The sequence below is a fragment of the Pteronotus mesoamericanus genome, unplaced genomic scaffold (assembly GCF_021234165.1).
Source record: "Pteronotus mesoamericanus isolate MK-2021 breed Mesoamerican mustached bat unplaced genomic scaffold, CSHL_Meso_final scaffold_85, whole genome shotgun sequence".
Lineage (NCBI taxonomy): Eukaryota > Metazoa > Chordata > Mammalia > Chiroptera > Mormoopidae > Pteronotus > Pteronotus mesoamericanus.
Window position 1 is genome coordinate 39,467,344 of NW_026555329.1, and position 24,564 is coordinate 39,491,907.

At 37.1% G+C, this 24,564-nt stretch overlaps 1 protein-coding gene across 1 annotated transcript in view; it reads right to left on the bottom strand.

Moving 5' to 3' along the window:
* The window catches only part of COG5 (component of oligomeric golgi complex 5), a 338,428-nt gene that overhangs the window by 66,531 nt on the left and 247,333 nt on the right, over window positions 1–24,564 (bottom strand). The window contains exons 12-14 of the mRNA XM_054564649.1: window positions 23,018–23,222; window positions 17,681–17,842; window positions 13,532–13,631 (exon numbers count right to left, since the gene is read on the bottom strand). Of these exons, the coding sequence (XP_054420624.1) occupies window positions 13,532–13,631; window positions 17,681–17,842; window positions 23,018–23,222 (467 nt within the window). The remainder of the gene's footprint in view (window positions 1–13,531; window positions 13,632–17,680; window positions 17,843–23,017; window positions 23,223–24,564) is intronic.

The following is a 24,564-nucleotide window of genomic DNA, read 5'->3' on the forward strand; positions in this document are numbered from 1 at the left end:
TAGCTGGGAAAAGGAAAAGGTTGAGACTGTGTATTCATCCCTAGGCCTAGAAGAGAGAAGGGGAGGGAGATACAGGGCCCAAAGAAAAGCCCATAAACAACTTAGGTTAACTGCCTGCCTCCCTTCACATATACAAAATGAACAAATAGAGTCTGGAGCAAGATGAGGATTCGGGCTAATAAACCCCCCATACCTATGTTTGGGTAGTTAATGTCTCCCCAGGGGAAAGCTGGCACCACCTTTACTCATCAATCAATTTATAACTCCCTCACCCCAACTATGTAAGTTCTCAGAACAAAAGACTTGCTATCTTGGCTCTTGACCCTCTTGGCTCTCTTGCCACACAGGGGACCCCTGGCAACCCGGCCTCTGGCCAGTTGGCCTCTGGCTACCTCTCTTCTAGCAACCTAGACTCTGACCACACCTGCTCTTGCTTTCCTATTAAAACGTAGCATTAATAAACTTTGCTGCATGCTAATAGGCTTGCTGACCTGTAATTCTTTACTGTGTCAGTGAGAAGAACTGAGTTTCTGCCATGACAACATCGTCCATCTATTTTTCTAAGAGCCCACTCAACCTTTCTAAAAATAACTTACACTCTCCTAAATAGCCAATATTCCCCCCTTCCACATCCCCTATTAAGATGGTAAACTCTCAAATTTCATCCCTTTTTTGGGTATTCACTTATTTTTTTCCTGTGATGCTCTCATACATGTACTATTGAAAAAATAAATTTGTGTACTTTTTCTTCTTTTAATCTCTCTATTATCAGTTTATTTCATCGACCTGGCTATCGAACCTAGAAGGGTAGAGGGTAACACTTTCCTCCCCTACATGTAACTTCATTTCACAAAAGTCACTTATAATCTGTGGATGAAAAAGTAATGCTGTAATAAATGAAACCAAAAATAACCTCACAAGGTGATCTGATCATAAATTTCTAACTGGGTAGGTAGGTCACGGTGGGAAGTCATGCCCCAAGCATATAAACTTTTTTAGTAAAAGGTTTAACCAAGCTCTGTCCATTGTTCGTGTGCATCTAGATTAACACACCTTTGAAATGCCACTAGGAATCCTCTTTTCCAGATCCTTGAAGTCTAAACATCCTCAAGGGAGCACATTATCTTAACAATCCTGTACCTTACTTTCTGCTACCTGCATGTGATCTTCCTTAAGTGTCTGCCTTAATTCCAACTGTATAAAAGAACTGTAAAACTGTCATTCTCTGGAGCGTTTCAGATTTTGCTTCCTGGCAATTGTCAGCGTGGCTCAAATAAATTTGTAGTAATTCTATACAGGTTTTGGATGTTTCTTAGATCAACAAATTATAAAAAAGGCTTTCAGTTTCACTGATTTTTCTTTATTGGTTTCTGTTTTCATCTTGATATTTCTACTCTCATCTTTATTACTTCCTTCTTTCTACTTGTTATGAATTTAATTTGTTTTTCTCCCTCTGTTTGGGGAAAGCCCCAAAAGTCTAAATACACAATTGATTCAAAGAGTTGACTCGTAGCCTTATTTAAATTCATAAGGGCTTTAATAGGAGAAACTTACACACACGGGCAAAGCAGCTGCCTGCTCCCAGTGGTGGCTGGCTGGGAATAAATCCAACCTTCCCAGAACAGGGTCTCTTTTTTACACAGGGTTAAGAGTAAAACCATATGTGGATAGTCATTTCTAAGTTAATAGATAACATGAGGCAGTTATCCACACTCTATATATTCATTAACCTCCTTCTTGGGGACATGACGTTTACCTTTGGGTGGCATTCCTGCTTTCTTGATAGTGAGCCAAGCCTGAGGCTACAGAGTTAAAAAGTTTCAGAAGTTTCAACAAAGTCCAGCACTTCCCAGCTGCCTTTACTGCTGGAGCCATAGAGCATCTCTGACTTCCCTTATACCACCCTAGATGAGGTGGAAGATTAGAACACGGATTTGAGAACCTGCTCCCAATATAAACATTTAGTGCTATGAACTTCCTTAAGTTAACTGCAACCCACAAATTTTGATATTTTATATTTTGATTTTTAGTTAGTTCAAAATATGTTTTTACATTTCCCTTTTAGACCCAGGGGTTATTTAAAAGTATGTTATTTAATTCCCAAATATTTGGGAGGTTTTCCAGATATTTTTAAGTTACTTTGGGAGAAGGGATCACAGACCTCTTTCAATTCTGTTACTACATTTTCCCCAGAAATAATTTACAGATCATAACATTTTATAATTTCCTGGGGTTCACAGGTCCCCTGAAACCTCTTCACACACCTTCTCAATCGATAATTCCTACTCCAAGATACTGAAAATGATTAAATTAAGAAAGAATTGTCCAAGAAGGAGAAAGATTTTCTTGATTTTCATCACAAAGAAAACACTTTTCATATGTATCATGTCTTTTTAGGTATGTCCTGAAAATATTCTAAATTGGTATAACCTCACACTAGTTCGTGGAGTAAAAGTTAACTGCCTAATGGTACCATCAACCTAAGTATGTTCACACCTGTAGAGACTGTTTACATAAGGAGTTTATTTGAGCCAAAACTAATGACATGTTCCAGGTAGCAAGCTCTCAAATTTCCCTAGAGGGGCAGTTTGCAGCTTCTTTTATACATTTGAAATTAAGGAATGAATGATTACATGAAGGTGGGAGAAAGCAAGTCGGGGACTGGATTACAGGATAGTTAACAAGGTCATGTGTTCTCCTGAGGGTGATTTGTCTTCTAAGGGGCCTGAAATGGGGCACTTCAAAGGTGTACTAACCAGGATGCACAGACACAATGGGTAGGGCTTGCTTAAGGCAAAGATAAAACTTTTCACTAAAGAAACTGTATGGCTGAGCCATGATTGCCCAGTCAGAAATTTATGCTCAGATCACCCTGTAAGGTTACTTTCCCTAAAATCCCTTTTAGTCCACAGTGTCTTATGTGCTTCATATAGTAAAGAATAATTAAAGGCAATCAATAGTTTCTAAAGTGCAAATGAGTTCTTTTATATTCAAATGCCATGAATTTGGACTGTATCCTAATTTTTTAAAGCACTTGAGTGTTTTTTTTCCTCTCAGTTTGTCCCTGGTGCCTGGGGATTTTATAGGTGCCCTTTCAACTATGCCTTCCCCACCCCTACTCCCTCCAGTTCTCCAACTCAGAACCATCTCTGGTGCTGGAGGCGCAGAGATCCCGTCCCACAGGGATTCTGCAGATCCAATCCCTGAGCTCCTGTTCCATTTGCAAGGCTATCCTGCCTCCCAGTCATACTCCCCTGATACTTAGAGCAGCCCTAGGAGGTAAGTGTAGGTTTTCTTTAAATCTTACTTGTGAGTGTGACTGTACTTTGGTATTCTTTATATTAGTATGTCTGTGTGTGCTAGAGAAGAGGGTGCTCTCGGTGAATCAGAGCCCAACTTGACTAAACACTGACAGTCTCTCTCAGAAACATATACTTTAAAATAGTATAATCTTAAAAGGACATATTAGGGAATTAAATTATATTCCTATACAGTGGAACAGAGATAAGAGCAAAAGTTCTTCCTTATCACTGGTATGCTTGAAAAGATTTAAAAGCTTTTAGTGTTAAATGGACCAGGTAAGCCAGACTAATCCTAATATATTAAGAAAATCTTCATGGTATTGAAGTGCAGAATTTTGGGGCAAGATCTAATTGCCCAATTTCTTTTCAAGTCTTGAACTACTACAGCCCAGCCTAGATCAGCAGCCAGCCTTCTGTAAGTCAAGGTTAGCAAAGTCACCTAGCTGCATCTCCACTTGCCCTGAAAAGTATAAGCAATAAATGTCTATTGTATCCCACTCAGGTTTTGAGGTTGTCTGTTATGCAACATTCTTGTTGCATACAAAAAACTGATTCAGACTTTGACAGACTTGAACTGACAACCTGCAAGTTTTGACTTTCTCTCGAAAATATCTCCAAATGTCAATAACCATTATTGGACGTTTCTCCGTCTTCACTATGGCCCATTGAATCTTAGGCAAGCATGACCATCTACTACTGACCTGGCACAGTCGGCAGAACATCAAGCTTTTTAAGTCTAGGAAGCAAGTCAGAGCTATCTTGAAGAAAAGAAGGAATGATCCTAAAATAGTCCAACATAAGAATAGATAGGAATAGATAGAAATAAGAAAGAATAGAAGGTCATTTCTAAAGAATCAAGAGGATAGGTAATGCAAAGGGATCAGTATATTTGTATTGCAGCTAAAGTACATTTGGTCCAAGAGGTCTAATACGGTTCATTTGTCAGCACATAGTATAAAAAATTTCCAAGCGATTTCTTTGTTTCTTGGCGCTCTCCCTCCCAAGAGCGCTCCTGTGCCTTTCCCGTCCTCCTTTTCTTCCCTCACAGGCATGCATCTCCTAAACTTTAAGAGACATCCTGAGACTTGCAAGTGGGGAGCAATGGCCAGTGGCAGCTCCTGCCAGGCTGAGTCCCCGAACCTGTCTCCATGGCCCCGTTTGGTGACTTTCCAGGGAGCTGAGAGCAGCCCTGCCTAGTCCCTCTCCTATCCTCCTTTCTATCCTAAGCCCTTTCTTGTTTCACTGTCCCCAGTTTCAATAAATGTACTCTCAAAAAACACACACAAATTTTTACTTATTTATTAGAAGGTTAATAACATAGGTTATTACCATATGATATTATACAGGACAGTAATCAGGTAGATGACATTTAAAACTGCATTAAGTATTCACTTTAAAAGTAAAAAAGTTGACCTCATGTTTCTATATCATTTAAACAGCATACATGTAGGTTTACTTCCATGATAGGAATGTCAAGTCTCCAAATCACTTATGAAATTATACAAAGAATAAAGCATATACGGTATTTACAAAGCTTTAAAAAGCCCTACTGCCATCAAGAACTGACCTCGTACAAAGCTAATGACCTGCACTGAAGCTGAAACCTCCCCTGAAATGTCATTCCTATTCTTGTTTCAAGCGGTCTGCAACCCAATGAAATGCCGGTCTACTTTCTCAGTTTATAACATTTGACATTTATAAACTAAGATTCTAGATTTCCATCAAATAATAATTATTGTTGGAAAATACCCTGACAATTTACCTTTTAAAAGGAATATTTAGTATATTTGCCTATAATTTTGATATTACAAAAGTTTATAAGCCTATAAATTATAAAACAGTAATTCCCTTATAAAATAATATTTTAATTTCCTTTTAACATACAGAAGACAAAAAAATTGATTCCGATCCCCATAGCAAGTTCTAGTGACATTTTTTTTAAAGGTCACATTTCAAAACTACACAAATTACAAATATATCACCATTAAGTAATCAATCTGTTAGTTCAATCATAAAATATTTGATATGTGCATCTATAGGTATTTGTGTGTATTCTGAACATAAAATCCTAGTAAATAAATTATAACTTCGTAATTGCTGTCAACACGGATGAATGAGGATTTTTAAATGACGAGAGTCCAGAAAACACTGACCTGATTTTCACGAAAAAAGTACCCTGGAAGCTAATATTCATATGACACATATTAAATTAAATATGTATTAGAGGAAGTGAGCTCTATTACTTATAATTCTCACATGAGAATTTAAGGCTAAATCCCTATTATTCCTGAATAAAACTATTATACCATCTAAATATCTGCTTTCGTCTGGATGTTTATATCTCCCCACCCCCACTTCGTGTTGAATCCTAACACCCAAGGTGACAGCATTAAAAGGTGAGGCCCTTGGGAGATGATGAGATCTGCAAGGGTAAAGTACTCGTGGATGGGATGAGTACCTTAGGAAAGAAGCTTGAGAAAGCCTTGCCCTTTCCGCCTCGAGGCTACAGGGGAAGAAGAGCCACGTACAGCCATGAAAGAGGCTCTCATCGACATCAAACACGCTGGTGCCTTCATCTGGGACTCCTCAGGCCCCAGAACTGTGAGAGAGAAATTGCTATTGTTCATAAGCCACCCAGCTTGTGGCGTTTATTATAGCATCCCAAAAGTACAAAGATACTCGCCATTAAAAACAAAGAAATTAAATAAACTGATACCTAAATGAAATATACTATACATATATAAGAAAGACACATGTTGATATCGACATCATATTATAAAAGGAATACGTAAATCACAAAACAATGGGTATAGCATGAGCCCACTTTTGTTATTAAAAACAGAAAGATGTACTTGTGGAGATAAGAGAGTTTTAAAGTTTGATGTAGAGTCTAATCTGAGCTTGAATGCTAGTTTCAATACTTGCTAGCTGGCATTCTGTCTTTAGCAATCTATTTTGGGCATGCTACTAACCCTTCCTTCTCAGCCTCGATTTCCACATTTTGCAGTGGGGAACAGCAGTATTTCCATTTTATAAGATTGTTGTGAAATAAATGAGATAATACATGTACATGGCTTGGCACAGTCCAGGCCACTATAAATGCTTGATAATGGTAATTACTTTGATGGTCCTACCCTAACCTTATAAATAATGAATTCTTGGGTACCATTTAAGAATCAGAAAAAAGAATTTAAGGATTTGTCTTTATAGAGGTTTAGCTTTGTATGACACATAGCTTTGGTTGTTAATAACAGAAAAGCCTTAGAAAGATGATACATACATGTGTAATGAAAAAATAATTTCAGATTGTTTTAAGTGCACGTGCACGCGCACACACACACGCTAAAAGGATAAAATCAGGTCCATTTGCTATTATGGAGCCATTTGCTGAGCAGGCCAATGACCTCATTAAACATGACTGCCATTTTACTCTTCTGAGCTTTCGTCCCCAGGACCAGAAATTACTGGAAGCAATAACAGAACTTTCTACAGCCACAGGCAGAAGATAACACTGGAACAAACTGCAGCCTCTGTTACAATGTACCAACAGCCCAGGGGCCACACAGCAGCAACCCGCCACCCTTTTTTAAATCCAATGATAATCCAATAAAAGCTCAAAGCCCCCAACCCTCAAAGAGATGCTGATGTATCTCTCCACACCATGCCCCTCTCCTTTCTTGGAGTTTGAATAAAAACTTTATTCTCTACACTTTCTTCTCTTTGCGCATTCTTTCACAGCCCGCATCACTCACCTACCTAACGTATACTATATATATATAAAATATATGCTATATATATAACTTATATGTTATATTCTATTATATCCAGAACATTAAAATAATGAGGTTGAAAAGAAACAACACATAGGTTTCACAGACATGTGGAAAAATAGATCCGAGTACACACAGTTAACTTAGATGACCCACAGAAGGAACCTACTTGGAAAACTCCTTTTATGAGCCTTTATCCTGATGTGAGTAAAGGCAGTCAAATATACTAAAATGATCTGATAAGAGAAGTTTCCTCAACTAACCTTTAGGGAAATTAAGGACTCTGTAAAGCTGCTCATTTTCAAGTCACCTTTTTTTCCCACTTTATTGAATTTACTGAGGTGACACCAGTTAACAAAATTACACAGGTTTCAAGTGAACAAACAAGCAGAGACAGACTCAGATAGAGAGCAGGCTGACAGCTGTGGGAGATCTGGGGGCGGCGTCGGGAGTGGAGGGGTTGGGCAAAAAAGAAAAGAAAGAGAACTCAGGGACACAGACAACAATATGGGACTGCCGGCGTGCAGGGAGGTGCAGGAGGGTATTGGGAGGTGCAGGAGGGTCAAGTCACCCTTTCTGAAAACATGCTCATCTTTAAACTTCTAGCCCTCCTTTGTCTTACTTGTTGAACTGATTTATGTCACTTTTCAACCTTGTGGACTTGAGGCTTAAATTTTTCATCTATAAAAAGAATCCTCCATTTTTAGACATTATACCAATTTACAGACAGAGTAGATTTCTACTAAACAATCTGTTCCATGTCTTTCTCCCAGTAAAGTCTTAATGTTGGCTATTTTTCTCTAAATGTTTTCAGTGAACTAATACTAAAAGAATAGAAATATGGCAAAATCAAGGGACAAAACATGTAAAATTTTAAAACAGAAGAGTGGAAGAAATAGTAATATTAACAGCTAAAAAGTAAGAGATAAATACTAAAATGTTACTTGTCATTAATCAATATTTTTAAAAAATAAAGCAAATGGAGGACTTCCGGCTAAGATGGAGGCATAGGTAGATATACTTTGCCCCTTCGCATAACCAAAAGATGGACAATAACAATTTTAAAAGCGAAAATAACTCACCCTGCCAGAAAATCCAACTGTAGGGAAGTCTGACAACCAAGGAGCTAAAGAAGAAATATTCATCCAGACGCGTAGGAGGGGTGGAGATGGGGAGCCAAGGAGGAAGAGAGGATACGCAGCAAGGCGGAGGCTGGAGGACTGGGCAGAAGAGGCTGCGGCTGGCAGACTGGGCAGTCCCACATTTGCATGTGGATAAACCAGGAGGAACAGCTGGGAGCGATACAGATGGCAAAATCCAGGGTTCCAATGTGGGAAGAGAAAGCCTCAAAACCCCTGGAAGTAAAAACCTGTGGGGATTGAGGTGGCAGGATAAACTCCCAGCCTCACAGGAGAGTCTGTTAGAGAGACCCACGGGGTCCTAGAACATACACAAATCGACCCACCTGGGAGTCAGCACCAGAAGGGCCTGATTTGCCTGTGGGTAGTGGGGGAAGTGACTGAAAGCCGGCTGAGAGCCAAGCAACTGGCATTGTTCCCTCTCGGACCTCACTTCCACAGACAGCATCACAAGTCAGCGACCTGGTTGTCCCACCCTGGCGAATACCTAAGGCTCTGTCCCTTCCAACATAGCAGACACACTGAGACAAAGAAATATGGCCCAAATGAAAGAACAGATCAAAGCTCCAAAAACAGACAAAGCAATGAACAGAGAGCCAACCTATCAGATGCACAGTTCAAAACACTGGTAATCAGGATGCTCACTGAATTGGATGAGTATGGTTGCAAAATGGAGGAAAAAGAGAAGACTATGCAATGTGAAATAAAGAAATGTATACAGGGAAGGTTGCCCCTTCTGTTGAGAAAGGGAAGGAAACCAGGACTCAAATCAACAATTGGGAGCAGAAGGAAGGGATAAACATTCAACCAGAACCGAATGCAAAAACAAGAATTCAAAAAAATGAGGAGAGGCTTAGGAACTTCTGGGACAACTTTAAATGTTCCAACATCCAAATCATAGGGGTGCCAGAAGTAGAAAAGGAGGAGTAAGAAATTGAAAACTTATTTGAAAAAATAATGAAGGAGAACTCCCTTAATCTGGCCAAGGAAGTAGACTTCCAGGAGATCCAAGAAGCTCAGAGAGTCCCAAAGAAGTTGGACCCAAGGAAGCACACACCAAGGCATCATAACTAAGTTACCCGAGATTAAAGATAAGGAGAGAATCTTAAAAGCAGCAAAGGAAAAGGAGACAGTTACCTACAGAGGAGTGCCCATAAGACTATCAGCTGATTTCTCAAAAGAAACCTTGCAGGCAAGAGGCTGGAAAGAAGTATTCAAAATCATGAAAGTCAAGGACCTACATCCAAGATTACCCTATGCAGCAAAGGTATCATTTAGAATGGAAGGGCAGATAAAGTGCTTCCCAGATAAGGTAATGTGAAAGGAGTTCATCATCGCTGAGCCCTTATTATATGAAATGTTAAAGGGACTTACCTAAGAAAAAGATGATCAAAACTATGAACAGTAAAATGACAACAAACTCACAACTATCAACACCTGAAACTAAGCAAAAACAAAAACAAAAACAAACTAAGCAAACATCTAGAACAGGAACAGAATCATAGAAATGGAGACTGGGGTGGGGGAGAATGGGGAAAAAGGTACAGGAAATAAGCAGCTTAAACAGTAGGTACAAAATAGACAGGGGGAGGTTAAGAATAGTATAGGAAATGGAGAAGCCAAAGAACTTATATGTACGACCCAAGGACGTGAACTAAGGGGGTGCTTGGGGGAAGGGCAGTGCAGGGTGGAGGGGAATAAAGGGGAGAAAAAAATTGGACAACTATAATAGCATAACCAATGAGATATATATTTAAAAAAGTAAAGCAAATGATGCTCTTTGTACGCTTATTTAATGCTAAGGCTTTCTTTATAAAATACAACAAAAGTTGAAAAGTAAAATTACTTGTAAAAAAAGAAACAGTTCAATTAAAAAATGTTAAAGTTAATGACTTTCTATTAACCTTTAACATAGTAGATTTGGTCGGCCTGAGTAATTTAGGGTTACAGGCTTTCTGACCAAAGTATCAATTTAATCAGATGTTTGTTGATGTATTTTGTCAACGTTTTTTGCATTATTGCCTTAACTGAAATCACAAGTTACCATTACCACTGCCTCCTCCTAAAGCAAAAAAATAAAATATTTCCTCTACATATGCTGGCTCTTCCTTCTAATGTCCTTAGGTGAGACCATCTCATAATGATTATCCTCCTGATGTTTTTATTAATTACATTAGACTTTACTCTATTGGATATAGTCCTGAATTTCATCTATAGAAATAAACCATGTTGCCCTGGGTGGGTAGCTCAGTTGTTAGAGCATTATCCAAATATGCCAAGGTTGTGGGTTCGATCCCCAGGCAGGGCACATTCAAGAATCAACCAATGAATATATCAGTAAGTGGAACAACAAATCGATGTTTCTATCTTCCCCCTCCTTCTCTAAAATAAATTTTTAAAAAACCCCACATTTTTAAAAAACCTTGAGAGAAAAATTAGTCATATTATTACCTACAAAGAGCTTTGATGATCTATAGGGCCCGTTTTCAATAAACAAAGTTTAAAAACAAGAAGCTTCTAAATTATTTGTGAAAGCTGCAAGAACAATTGAATGGAAAACAGCACCATATTATTAATATTATTAATAACATGCGAACAAAACCTGGCTATCTTTTGGAACTGAAAGTAGGACATGACTATATCATCGAGAATCATTTTATACAAATTCCTTCAGTTGTTTGTTACCAGCCTTCCCTAAAAATTATTCTAGAGCCAACTGGAACTACCAGGGCATAGGTAAACTAGATTACTTCATTTTCTGACATTTCAACTGGGAGCAGTCAGAGAGGCTAAACTGAAACTATGGTTGGCTACACTATAAAGACAGTATAGATATCAGATTTTGGAACATTCTCTAAAATTACTGTAGCTCATCAATGTCAGGTAAAAGTATATTAAAGCCTTATTCTTTAGATTTCAGTTAGCACACATATATACTAATAATGTATGTGCTTAACTTTATAGAATTAAGATTATGATTCAGTTACATAGCTATTGTTTTAAATATATGCAAACACCAATTTCAAATAAAATAATTTTAGGGTTAAACTTCCAGGCTCTAGGGTTAGAACATTTAGAAATTTAATCAATACTTTACTATTACAATTTTAAGCACTTCATTTCTTCCAACAATTTTCTAACAGTTCAAGTCAATTTCACAGTAAGAAATGGTGCATGAATACATGGAGTAAGTGGTCAAATGAGAGGGTAAATTTGATCAATCTGAAATAATTATTATTTTAAAAAATATGTAACTAGCCCATAAAGTAGCACAAAGATACAGTTAGAAACTAAGGATACATTAATTGAAATAAAGAACAATTTACAGGGAAACGACAGTAGAGTGGATGAAGCTGAGAATCAAATCAATGATTTGGAGCATAAGGAACCAAAAAACAACCAATCAGAACAATAAGAAAAAAGAGGAATTAAAAAAAAATGAGGATAGTACAAGCAGCCTCTAGGACAACTTCAAGCACTCCAACATTCGCATCATAGGAGTGCCAGAAGGAGAAGAGAAAGAGCAAGAAACTGGAAATCTATTTGAAAGAATAATGAAAGAATATGTTCCTAATTTGGTGAAGAAAAGAGACATGTAAATTCAGGAAGCACAGAGAGTTCCAAACAAGATGGATGCAAAGAGGCCCACTCCAAGACACATCATTATTAAAAATGCCAAAGGTTAAAGATAAAGAGAGGATCTAAAAAGTAGCAAGAGAAAAGGAGTTAGTTACCTACAGGGAAGTACCCATAAGACTGTCAACTGATTTCTCAAAAGAAACTTGCAGGCTAGAAGGGACTGGTAAGATGTTCAAAGTCATGAAAAGCAGGGACCTACAGCCAAGATTGTTACCCAACAAAGACTATCACTTAGAATCAAAGGGCAGATAAAGAGCTTCCCAGATCAAAAAAAAACCCCAAAAAACAAAAAAACAACGACCAAAACTAAAAGAGTTCATCATCACCAAACCATTATTATAAGAAATGTTAAAGGGACTTCTTTAAGAAAAAAAGAAGATAAAAACGATGAGCAATAAAATGGCAAAAACTACAAATCTAATAACGACTGAATCTAAAAATCAAACTAAGCAAACAAGAAGAACAGATACAGAATCATGGACACAGAGAGTGTTTTGATGGTTGCCAGACGGGAGAAGGTCTGGGGGAATGGGTGAAGAGGTGAAGGGATTAAGAAGTACAAATAGGTAGTTACAGGATAGCCATGGGGATGTAAAGTACAGTGTAGGAAATGGAGCAGCCAGAGAACTTAGACACAGGACCTACGGACATGGGCAATGGCGGGGGATGCCTGAGGGAGGGAGGGGGCGCTGGGTGAACGGCGGCAAAGAGGGGAAAACCAGGACAACTGTAATAGCATAATCAATACAATATAATAAAAGTAAAAATAAATAAATAACTCTGCAAGTAAAAAGAAAAAAGCCATGACATTAAATACTTTCTTTGCACCACACACATAAGTTAATTCCAAGAAAGTTAAAGATTTAAATATGAGAGAGAGAGAGAACTTAAAAATTTTAGAAGGAATGATAAAGATAAGGACAAATGTTACAAGACTTTTAAAAGGATTTTTAGGATTCAAAAGGCATAAACAGTAAAGGAAAAAAGTTGTGTCTTATTATAGTAACATTAAGACTTCTATTAATCAGAAAATAACCCCAAAGAAAGTAACGTGGACAAGCCACAGACTGAAAGAAGTTGTTTGTACCACATATAACTGATGATAAACAATCAGAATTCAGAAAATATGAAGAATAAAATAGTCCTGTAAAAATTGAAAGTATGAAAAAATACATAATTGGTCACTAATATTTGAAAATATTGTTATTCTTGTTAGTAATCTAGAAAGTTAAAACTAAAATCACAATATTTTAAAAATATAATAAAAGAAGAAAAATAAATAAGTAAAAAAAAATTTTTAAACTGCCTGCATTCTGAGACTATGACAATGGTATAGGAGGTCCATTTTTTAATAGATGTAACAATTTTTTTCTGGTTTAAATTCATCAGAAAGTTTCAGAAGTTCACTAAAGTAAAAATGCCAGTAAATTAATATTCAGTGTGGCAATTGCTGGGGGAGGGGAGTGTAAGGGGACTAAATGTCAATGGGAAAAAAATACAATAAAAAAATTAAAAGAAATAAAAAAGAAAATAAAGAGATATTAAACACAAATAAAACATCAACAGGTCACAAGAAAAAAGTTAATTAATACTCAGTCAATTTAATATTCATAGTTAGTCAAATATTATATAAGTAATTTTAAACGAAATCATACAAGTTTACAGAAGCGATATCACTTACAAGCTGCTCTGATTTCACACCATATAATTGGATGGTCTTTGCCACGTTTTTTGACACAGCTAATGTGAGGTCTACATCAACGGCAGCTACATTTAGTTCACTGGACAAAACAAAAATGGACTTTAATTATTAGCAGCACTGCTTATTAACAAACATATAAACGTAAAATCAATAACAAACATATAAACCTAAAACCAATAAGCAACATGGCAATTCTTTTTAAGGATTTCATTGATTGCTTGCAAGAATTGGTTCCATTGTTTCATTTTCCCTCCTAAATTCAGCATTTCAGAGAAGCGCTTTGAGATGATTTTGTTAATAATCAGTCTCTCATTAATAAAAGCATATTATATGTGGATTCAGGCTGTGATTATGAGAGTAAATTGTGTACAGATTTTTAAAGTTGCAACCTTGTTAATACTGATAAGTGCAATTAGAACCACTACATATTACAGACATCTGCAAAGAAATGACAGCTCTTGAATGGAAATGATGACCTTGGAGGACATGAGCTAACAATATAAATTACATATGCTACATAAAGATACTCAGTTTCTAGAAATTAATGCCAATTCATGCTATTTTGTGCAGCTTTTTAAATATATCTAAAGCATAACAAGAATTTAATCTGAAATTTGAAATTTTGGATTCTTAAAGTATTTCTCGTGTTTATTTTCAACTTTAATACTGAGTTAACTGGAATATTTGAAGTGACTACCAAGCCAAAACAAAAAAAAAAGGAGTGTCTACAAACACCATGGAAAGAATACTAGGAGTTAAAACTTTCATGAAAACCCACACAGAGGTAGAAAACAGGAGACATAATTACTGTCTTTGAAGTAGCAGATTAAATCTTGGCACTTATCAGATTCTCTTTAGGAAGAAAATGAAGGACTTTGAAACACTAGTGCAGACTATGGGTGACAAAATGTCCTTGCAGAGGTCTGTCTAGAAAGTCTCCAGCCATGTAATATGAAAAATATACATTTATTGAAGAAGATACAAGATACAAGGAACACTGTATACAGAACATTGACACTTCAGTCCCTTTCAAAGCAGGCACCTTGGGACCCCTCACGCAGTTCTCCCAATGGCCACCAGCTGCCTGGCATATTTTCCTGAACTTCATCCATGGTCTGAAATCTCTTCCCTTTCAAAGGCGATCTTAGTTTTGGGAAATGCCAAAAGTCGCAGGGTGCCAAATCTGGGCTGTAGAGAGACTGAGTCACCTAGGTGATTTGATATTTCACCAAAAAACTCTGTACAAGGCATGATGCGTGAGCAGGTGTTTTGTTATGATAAAGCTGCCAATCAGCAGTTGCCTATAACTGCAGTGTGGCCTTCTGAATCATCCAAATAGTTTCCACAGGGGAATGTTCAAGCTTAATGCAAAATTTGATGCAGATTTGTGCTCTATTTGCTCAGTCATTTTGAATACGACGGCCACACAGTTCACATACTCACTCAACAGGGGGCACCACCCCACTGACTAGTACAGAGAAGTTGTAATTGTTTGCGCATTCCAGTCCACCCTCTGTGGCTGCCAGATTACATTAATGTGGCACAAACCATTCTCATTATATTAACAATGGATAGACTTTTTCCACAGACCTCACATAACAGTAAGACATAATTTCCTTAATGTTCACTTTTAAACACTGGCATAAGTATGCTTCTTTAAGCTCCACATCATATTTGATTTACAGCACTGCCAAGCTGCATGAGGGAGATGCCCCTTTAATATTCCTATAAGCAGGTCAAAGAGACCAAATTGAATCCAGGACTGTTTTTATTGCTACCATGCTAAGCAGATAAACACATTAGGGTTAAAAAAATCTAGAATCAGAACTTTAGAAAGTCAAGATAATTGTGGAGAGATTTAGGATCAAGATGCTGGGCATTTTAGACAATGTTAAGATGTATTTGCAGCTGGAGAGATGTTTACATATACTATATCTGTGGCTTTGTAGTCATTCTCACACAGCCTCAGAATCACCATCTTCAAATTTATGGTGTAAAAGAATCTAGACATTTCTATACCTTCGTTCTATATTGTCTAACTACTGTTTTAATTCCTCAAAGTGTTCACTGACAAATGTAAAGACCTACTGTTATGACAGTTTGTTAGCTATGGCAGGAACTGAGATAGTCATAACTGCAAATTGATTTGGGCAACTCTAAGTGTCTAAAGGTAACAGTATAATTGATACAGAGATCTGATCAAATTACATTACAGGGGAGGGGTAAAGAGGGGCGGTGGGAGGAGGCTGCCCGAGGCAGCGGTGAACAGCCCAGGACAGGACTGGCTGAGACGCTGAACGGCTGCAGAGTGCATGGAATTATATGCCAGAAGATTTAAAATAAAAAAAAAAAAAAGGCAGAGACTGGCTCTCAGGCTCTCTTCCTTGAAAATGTCATGCTACAGCTCCCTGAATTTCCCATAGGACAGAATTTTGGATAAATTTTGGAGAAGAAACTCTGGGCCCAGCCTAAGATCAGGCTGGCCTGGCAGAGGATGTCAGAGTTACTCCTCTTTGGGTGTTCTGGAGCAGCAGTCCCCAACCTTTTGGGCACCATGGACCAGTTTCATGGACGACAGTTTTCCCATGGACCAGAGACAGGCAGAATTGGGGAGAGAGGAGGCAGAGCTCAGGCAGCATTGTGAGCGAAGCTTCACTCCCTCGCCCGCCACTCACCTCTCCTGCAATGAGGCTTGGTTCCTAACAGGCCCCAGATCAGTGCCAGTCTGTGGCCCTTGGTTGGGAACCCGTGTTCTAGAGGGGACAGGCTGTGAGGCAGAAGCCTTCCATTCTTCTAAAATTGTGTAGCTTTTGTATCTAAGTTCTTTTAGTTTGCAAACTAATCCTATTGAAATAAGATAATTAAAAATGGGGACTGATAAGGGAGGTGAGGAGTTAAAAGATTTTAGCCTTAATTGGTAGGCTTAAGTGATTAAAGCTATTAACTAAAGAGTTGAAGGGTTTAGCCTTAATTGATAAGCCTAAGTGACTAATGCAAGAGAAAAGCTGTTACTCCAGAATTGCAGAGCTTTTGAATAAAAACTCCTTTCCTTTATCACAAAACCTTTGCCTTTGGAATTTTGCCTAGAGAGTGGTAGCAGGCAGCAAGACCCAACTTAGGACCCAAATTATGTTGGGTAACATAATTACATTGTCTGCAAGCATTCAGGAGGCCCCTCTGCTAGGATACCTTCCCTTTCAGGGATTTTAAAATTTGTCACATTCACCTAGAAGGATTAAAATAGTAAACGCAAGGTTGCTACTCTGGATTATAATACTGTGTATGTCATGAAGTACTTGATGGATTTAAGATAGGAAACAGTGACCTGGCTGGTGCGGCACAGTGGACTGAGCTCTGGCCAGGGAACCAAAAGGTCACTGGTTCCATTCTCAGTCGGGGCACATGCCTGGGCTGCAGGCCAAGCCCCCAGTTGGGGGCATGGGAGAGGCAACCAATTGATGTTTCTCTTGCATACCAATGTTTCTTTCCCTCTCTTTCTCCCTCCCTTCCCCTCTCTCTAAAAATAAATAAATAAAATCTTAAAAGAAATAAAACCTTAACCTCTACGCTTTGGCTTCTCTACTTATAAAATTATTCCTAGACTTATTTTCCTGTAATAGTAGAAATTTACTGTGGCATAAAGAATTCGCCCTGGCTGGTGTGGCTCAGTGGATTGAGTGTAGACCTGCAAACCAAAAGGTTGCTGGTTTGATTCCCAGTCAGAACACATGCCTGAGTTTCAGGCCAGGTCCCCAGTTGGTGGCAGGGAAGAGGCAACCAGTCAATGTATCTCTTACACAATGATGTTTCTCTCCTAGTCTTTCTCCCTCTCTTCCCCTCTCTCTAAAAATAAATAAATAAAATCTTAAAAAAAAAAAAAATTAGATTTACTTTCTATCATTGACAAGATACAGAATAATCAGAACAGACTGTGGTTAGATTGTATTTAAATGATTTTATTAATTGGAATCTCAAGTACTTAATGTACACTCATTTACTGCAAAACTCTTAATTTCAGGACTAATTACTTGAATAATCTGCAATAAGTTAAAAATATACTGCAATCATACATGACTAATAAACTTACCAGGTATTTCAGTAACATGCCACTACATAAAAAATACATACCTTGCTATAGTTTTAATAATGCCATCCAAGTCATCTGAAGAAGGAGGATTACGACCACCAGAGGGGAAAACCAAATTGATAGGATCAAAAAGTCGAGATAAGGATTTTGATAAATAAGCAGCTTCATAGGGCTGTAGTGAGTCTTTTAACGCCTTTTCTGGACTGTGGGAACAAAATTTATTGAAAATTAACATCAATAAGTGCAATTATAATGGGCTATAACTGCCTTTCTTTAAAAATATATCTCCTAAAGAGTAACTCTACATGTAGAATAAGAAAAAAATATTTAAAAATGTATTTTAGAAAATTCCAAAGGTTAAAGATAAAGAGAGAATCTTAAAAGCAGCAAGAGAAAAGCAGAGAGCTATGGTACAAAGGAGTTCCCATAAGACTATCAGCTGATTTCTCAAAAGAAACTTTGCAGACAATGGACTGGCAAGAAGTATTCAAAGTATCCAGCAAACCTATCATTTAAGGTGAAGGGCAGATAAAGTGCTTTCCAGATAAAGTGAAGCTAAAGGAGTTCATCACCAAGCTCTTATTACATGAAATATATTATATGACATGTTAAAGGAGCTTATTTAAGAAAAAGAAGATTAAACCATAAATATTAAAATGACAGCAAATTCACACTATCAACAATTGAATCTAAAAAACAAAAACAAAACCAAACTAAGCAAACAGAACAGGAACAGAATCAGAGACCATGGGGAGGGTTATCAGCAGGGATGGGGAAGGGGGAGAATGGGGTAAAAGGTACAGTGTTTAAGAAGAATAATTGATAGGAACAAAATAGATGGGATGTTAAGAACAATATAGAAAATGGAGAAGCTAAAGAACTTATGTGCACAACCCATGGACATGAACTGGGGGCAGGGGTCGGACTGCTGGAGGGAAGATGGGCGCGGAGGGAAGGGGGCACAGGGGAATAATTAGGACAACTGTAACAGCATAACCAATAAAATATACTTAAAAAGTCCATACCCAATGAAGTTTTTAAAAATCCTTAAAATAAATAAATATCATTACACATACATTTTGTAATTAAACATTTACTAAGGACTAAACATTTTAATCTATACATAAATCCTAGGTATGAACATTATTATTATATGCACCAGTACCTAGTGGAGTAAGTCTGTCACTTGAAACTCAAAGAATAACACTAAAATTTTCATATTTCGATTGGGTCTATGCCTTTACTTAGCAAATCCTGTCTTCATACAGTATCAAGTCTGCAGAGACCTGTTCCACTAGCTCAATGATTTTCAACATTTTAAACCTCATGGCACATATGAACAAAATACTAAAATTTTGTGGCACACCAAAAAATACATATTTTTGTCAATCTGATAAAAAAAAGGCATAATTGATTTATTTACACAAATTAATAATAGTAGTAATTACCTACCCTTTTTGCTCAAAAGTGACTTTTAAAAAAATCAGGGTGCGTATACCTGTATATAAGGAATTCTGGTACCAAGAATTATCCAATCAGCTACAACGTTATTATGTGATGTGACCAATGAGATGCAGCTCTAGTATATGATCAATAAATTTATGGTTCAAGACAGGGCAGTCACACCTGACAGTTATTATTATGTTGGCTGTTGTCATTTTTTTATTTGGCAATCTAAGGGAAAAGGGGTCAGTGCCACTGAATAAATAGTCAGGTATTGCATGTTTTAAAAATTCTTGGAACACACTGGTTGAAAATTGCTGCACTAGCTCAACCCTTTTCATCCATAGCCGTCATATTCCATAAAACTCACTGGCCGAGAGGAGTAAACATACAGAAGTAGGCTTTTATCAGCCTTCCCATGCCAAAACTGTTACTATAAGAATGAGGAAAAAATAAAAAGTATTTTGTTAAAGCTTTACAATCACAAAAATACACTCAATTGGAGTTCTAAGCTAATTAACTTTATATTCTTCACAAACCAAAACTTAACCTACTGAACACTCTTTCCTCCCTACTCTTCCCACGTCTTCAATTATTTGTGCTGATTTTCATTTAACTGTCCAATTATTGGGTCTTATAGTTTTCCTTTTACAACCACTATCAAATGTCTATAACCATTATTTCCATCTTCTTTCTTTCTCCTATAATTAACTCTATATCTTGTCACATCACTCCTGTTTATGAACCTTTTGCCGGCCCCACTACTCTTTTGGTTTTGGCCTACCACTGTCTTTTTTATTTCCTTTTTTAAAAACTAAATCCCTCTTTATCTTAAATATTAACCTTGAAAATGTCTGACCTGCTCCTTTATGTATCCAAAACCTGGCTTTCTCCTTTCCCACCCTTTCTGATCAACTGACAAGACCTAGAAGTCAGAATGTTCTTGGATTCTACACCATAATTCCATAGTTATCTCTTAACATTTTCTTATTCAAGAAGTATTTCACCTGGCACATATTGACTAGGAATACAACATACAAGGCCTTTGTTAAGTGCTGGGAAGATACAGATTTAAAATTCTTTACACTTTAGAAAAAAAATGTGCAGGTAAAGTACTAACTATAACCTCTACAACAGATCAAGAGAGAAAGACCACAATGGTAAAAGTGAAGAACTAGTGTCTAAATCTGTCGCAAGCAATCCTCCACTGAAGTCCATGTCTGCTCTATTTTTCCTCCTGTCATTCACTAACCTTAAGAAGCGTCTTCACACACACAATACAATATACAGATGATGTATGACAGAATTATATGCCTGAAACCTATATGATTCTATTTTCCAATGTCAACGCAATAAATGTGAAGAAGAAGGAAGGAAGAAAAAGAAGAAGAAAGAAAGAGAGAGAGAGAGAAGGAGAAGCTATTTCTTCCCTCTTCTACAGAAATTTTAGCACTGAATTTTAAGTACTTAACACTCTTCCTGTTCTCCAGTGCTATGAGGATCTTTGGTGGCTACAATATCAAAACAGGTAATTTTTCTAACTTTTTTCTGTCCTGTGTCGGTAGGCTACCTAACCTTTATTTTAGCTGTACTATGGATCCTCCATATCTGAGTCAACCTTTTGAACTGCTCGAACTCTAAAATCTCCAAGTTTGGGAACAACTTTCCAAATCACTACTCTCCTCTCCTTCCTTCTCTCCCCAAAATAGTTGAGTCTCCATAATTTGCCAGGTACTTCCTAAGTGCAGAAAATGTAGCAGTGAAGTCGGTTAGAAAATTCTCTGTCTGCAAAGTTTATATGTTAATGAAAGTGGTACAAAAAATAAAAAACATTAAATGAGTTAATTATGGAACCTAACTTACTGGTTTGTGGTCTTTTTGAGTTAATCCTGCTTGGAATTTGTTGAGCTTTCTATATGTGTAGATTGTTGTTTTTAAATACATTCTGTAATTTTGCAGAAACTCAATCTCTTTAACATAAGCTATTCTTCTTTCTATACATCTACTCCCTTCCTTAATCATTAAGGCCTTAAAACATCAGATTTTGGTCAGCATCAAATTGCCTTAAGAAAAAAGTCTCAGGTAACACCTTACTTGAGTAACTCGGTAGCGGCTGGGCAGTAGCCTGTGGTCCCCACAGCCTGCATTTCCTGGCATGAAACCACTATGTAAAAAGCCAGAGGAAGGTTTATTGAGACTCAAGTATTTTCAGGGAGTCACAACAAGGTAGAGATGCCACTCCATGAGTGGTACCTAGGTCCAATATGGGAGCACCCACCTCCTGATCTCATTTAGCCTCAACTATTAGCAGCTGTGTCCAGGAAGAGGCATGCTGAGGCTTACCTCCCCTCAGAAAGTCGGCCCTCTAGTTGTAAATTGGGGGATGTGGATTAAAAAAGAGTTCTATGGAAAGTAACCTCATAGAGTGATCTGATCATAAACTCTTAACTGGGCTCGTCTTGGTGAGTAGTCATACCTCAGGCCTCTAACTTCTTTAGGTAAAGGTTTTAAACCAACCCTGTCCATTTTTATATGTTAACACTTTTGAAATACAGGAAATAATACCCAGGGAAGGGGGAGATGTTAATCTTCAAGGGACCACATAATCTTGTTAACTATCCTGTAATCCAATCTCTGCCTTGATTTCTCCAATCTACCTTAAATCCTATGACCTTTGAGACTGATGCTCCAACTAACTGAGCCTCACCCACCAGGACTCAAAAATATATTTAAAACCCACTGCATTTGTTTCCTTAATTTTGGGAGCTCTTAAATATGGGTCATAGGTCCTCTTCCCCAGCAACTACTTTACTGCATTTAGTCTCTGAAAGGTGAGGATAACATCCCATTAATGAAAAACATAGTGATTTTTTTTCTATTGAATTTAAAAAGCAGGAAATACAAAATAAAAATTCTACCTCCCAGAGATAAACCATTGTTATCATTTGCTATGTATATTTCCAGACCTTTTTTAGAGTAAGCATATGGATTTTAAAAACTAATACAGAAACAGAATCTTAAGTATATAGGATACGTTATTTTATATACTTTTTGAAAAGACTAATATATTATTAGATCTTTGTAGATCAACATATGGGTTTAGTCCTCTTGTCCCCTCTTCCATTAGTCCTTATCCAATCTCCATGTTTTCATAAAAAAGTTAATGAAGAAAACATGCCTCCTGAGAACATACTCATGATTTTCTTCCCTCTTAGGCCTGCATCTCCTAAACTCTAAGGGTCCCCACGAGACTAGCCACCAGGGGAGCAACAGGCAGCAGCAGCTCGACCCAGGCTAACCCCCTGAGCCAGTCTTCCAGGCCTCCTTTTCTCTGACTTTTCCGTGAGGTCAGGCAGCCCAGCCTAGGCTCCCCTGTTGTTTTGTCTCTCCTAAGCCATCCTTGTTTCACTGCCCTCAGTTTTCATTCTAGTCTACTCATGTTCCACTTACTTTGCCAGTCAAAACTTCTACTTCCTATATTTTACCAGCCAGAACCTCTTACTGCAAAGGACAAAATTCAACTATAAATATTTTTTTTAAAAGTGAAAGAAAATTAAACATTTAAATATCACTTATGAATCTATCCAACATTTTTCTTACAAGGCAGTGATAACAATCTGTTATCTGAGTCAGCCTCCTCACTATAACGATAATTCTAGTGTTTAAAGGTGTGCAAATCAATTGATTTGGTATGCAAATATAAAATTGAAAATGATACGCTTTCAATATAGGAGGAAAAGTTGGCTGCTTTAAACTTAAGATGTGCGTTGTTTTCTAATATGGCTCCCCATTATGAGTGATCTAAGAGATTTTTCAGGTTTAAGTTTGCGTATATTCAGTTTTTTTCCTACCAGACTGACACCCTATCTAACATAAGATTATGTTAAACCAAATCCTTAATATGCCAACAAAAAGGTTTGATTAAACAAACATACTCATAATCTGGCTTTTTTGGTATGAATGTGTCTTGTGTATCATCTTCCATGTGTTGCAGATCAACATAGAGGTCTGTAGTTCCACTTGCATTAAATGTTCCTTGAATACTTTGGCTGTATTGTTGAAGACGCTTCCATAAATCATTAAAAAGACGCAGTAATTTAGGGTATTCTCCTTCAAATGCCTGTTTCAAAAACACAGAAGCTGCCAAGTAAAAACAATAACATGCATTAGATAAGTGATAAAACAATAAAATGTAGCAAGTAAAGTGTCTTTTGTATATAAAGATGATGGGTCACGGAGCCTACTTAACAGGACAAATCAGAGAGAGATTCTAATGAAGCCATTTAAAATGATGTGAGTACCGGTAATTTTCCACCCAGACTATTCATTGCATTTGATATATTTGTGGACTATATGTTTTGAAATGTAACCTATAAAGAAATAGGCAAATCAAAAATTATAGTTGAAGATTTCAATTTCTTTTCTCAATGGTAAAGCAAGTACACAGAAAATCAGTATGTATGTAGAAAACGAAACGACACAAAAGATTTACTTAATTGACATTATCCAAAACAGCAAAATATACATTATTTTCAAGTGCACATGGGTCATTTACCCAGATAGACAATTTTTGACTCCATAAAACAGTCTGAATAAATTTAAAAATTTTCAAGTCATACAAAGTAGGTTCTCTAACCAAAATAGTTTCAGATTAGAGATCAGTAACAGATATCTTTGGAAGTACACACTTGGAACTAAAAAACATGCTTCTAAATAAATAAATCAATCACTTTGTTTGTTCATAAAGGAAATCAAAAGGGAAATTTGCAAGAATTCTGAACTCAATGGAAATTAAAAAGCAACATATGAAATTTTGTTGAATTTCACTACAGGAATACTTGGGAGAGGTTTAAATAAGCACCTATGTTGGAAACAAAGATATTTTAAATCAATGACCCCAGCTTCCACTTAAGAACATAGAAAAAGAGGAGCAGATAAAACCCAACATAAACAGAAGAAAAAAAAAATAAAGATCTATACAGATATCAATAAAACAGAAGACAGAAAAATAAAAACACTGAAACCAAAAACTTGTTTTTAGAGAAAATCAGTAAAATTGACAAACTTCTAGACAGATTGATTAGGAAAGGAGAGAAGAAACAAATTAGCCACATTAGGAATGAGAGAAGTCATCTCAATACATACTCTGCAGATGTTAAGAGGATCATAAAGAACTGTGAACAACCTTATACAAATATACTTGACAATTTCCATGAAATGTACAGATTCCTTGGAAGACACAAACTACTAAAGCTCACTCAAGAAGAAATAGAGAAGATGGAGGCGAAGGTAGATACACTTTGCCTCTTCGCACAACCAAAGAAGGACAACAAACTTAAAAACAAAAAATAACCAGAACTGCCAGAAAATCGAACTGTATGGAAGTTTGACAACCAAGGAGTTAAAGAAGAAACATTCATCCAGACCAATAGGAGGGGCGCAGACGGGCAGCTCTGGCAGAGAGGACGCGCAGCCAGGCAGT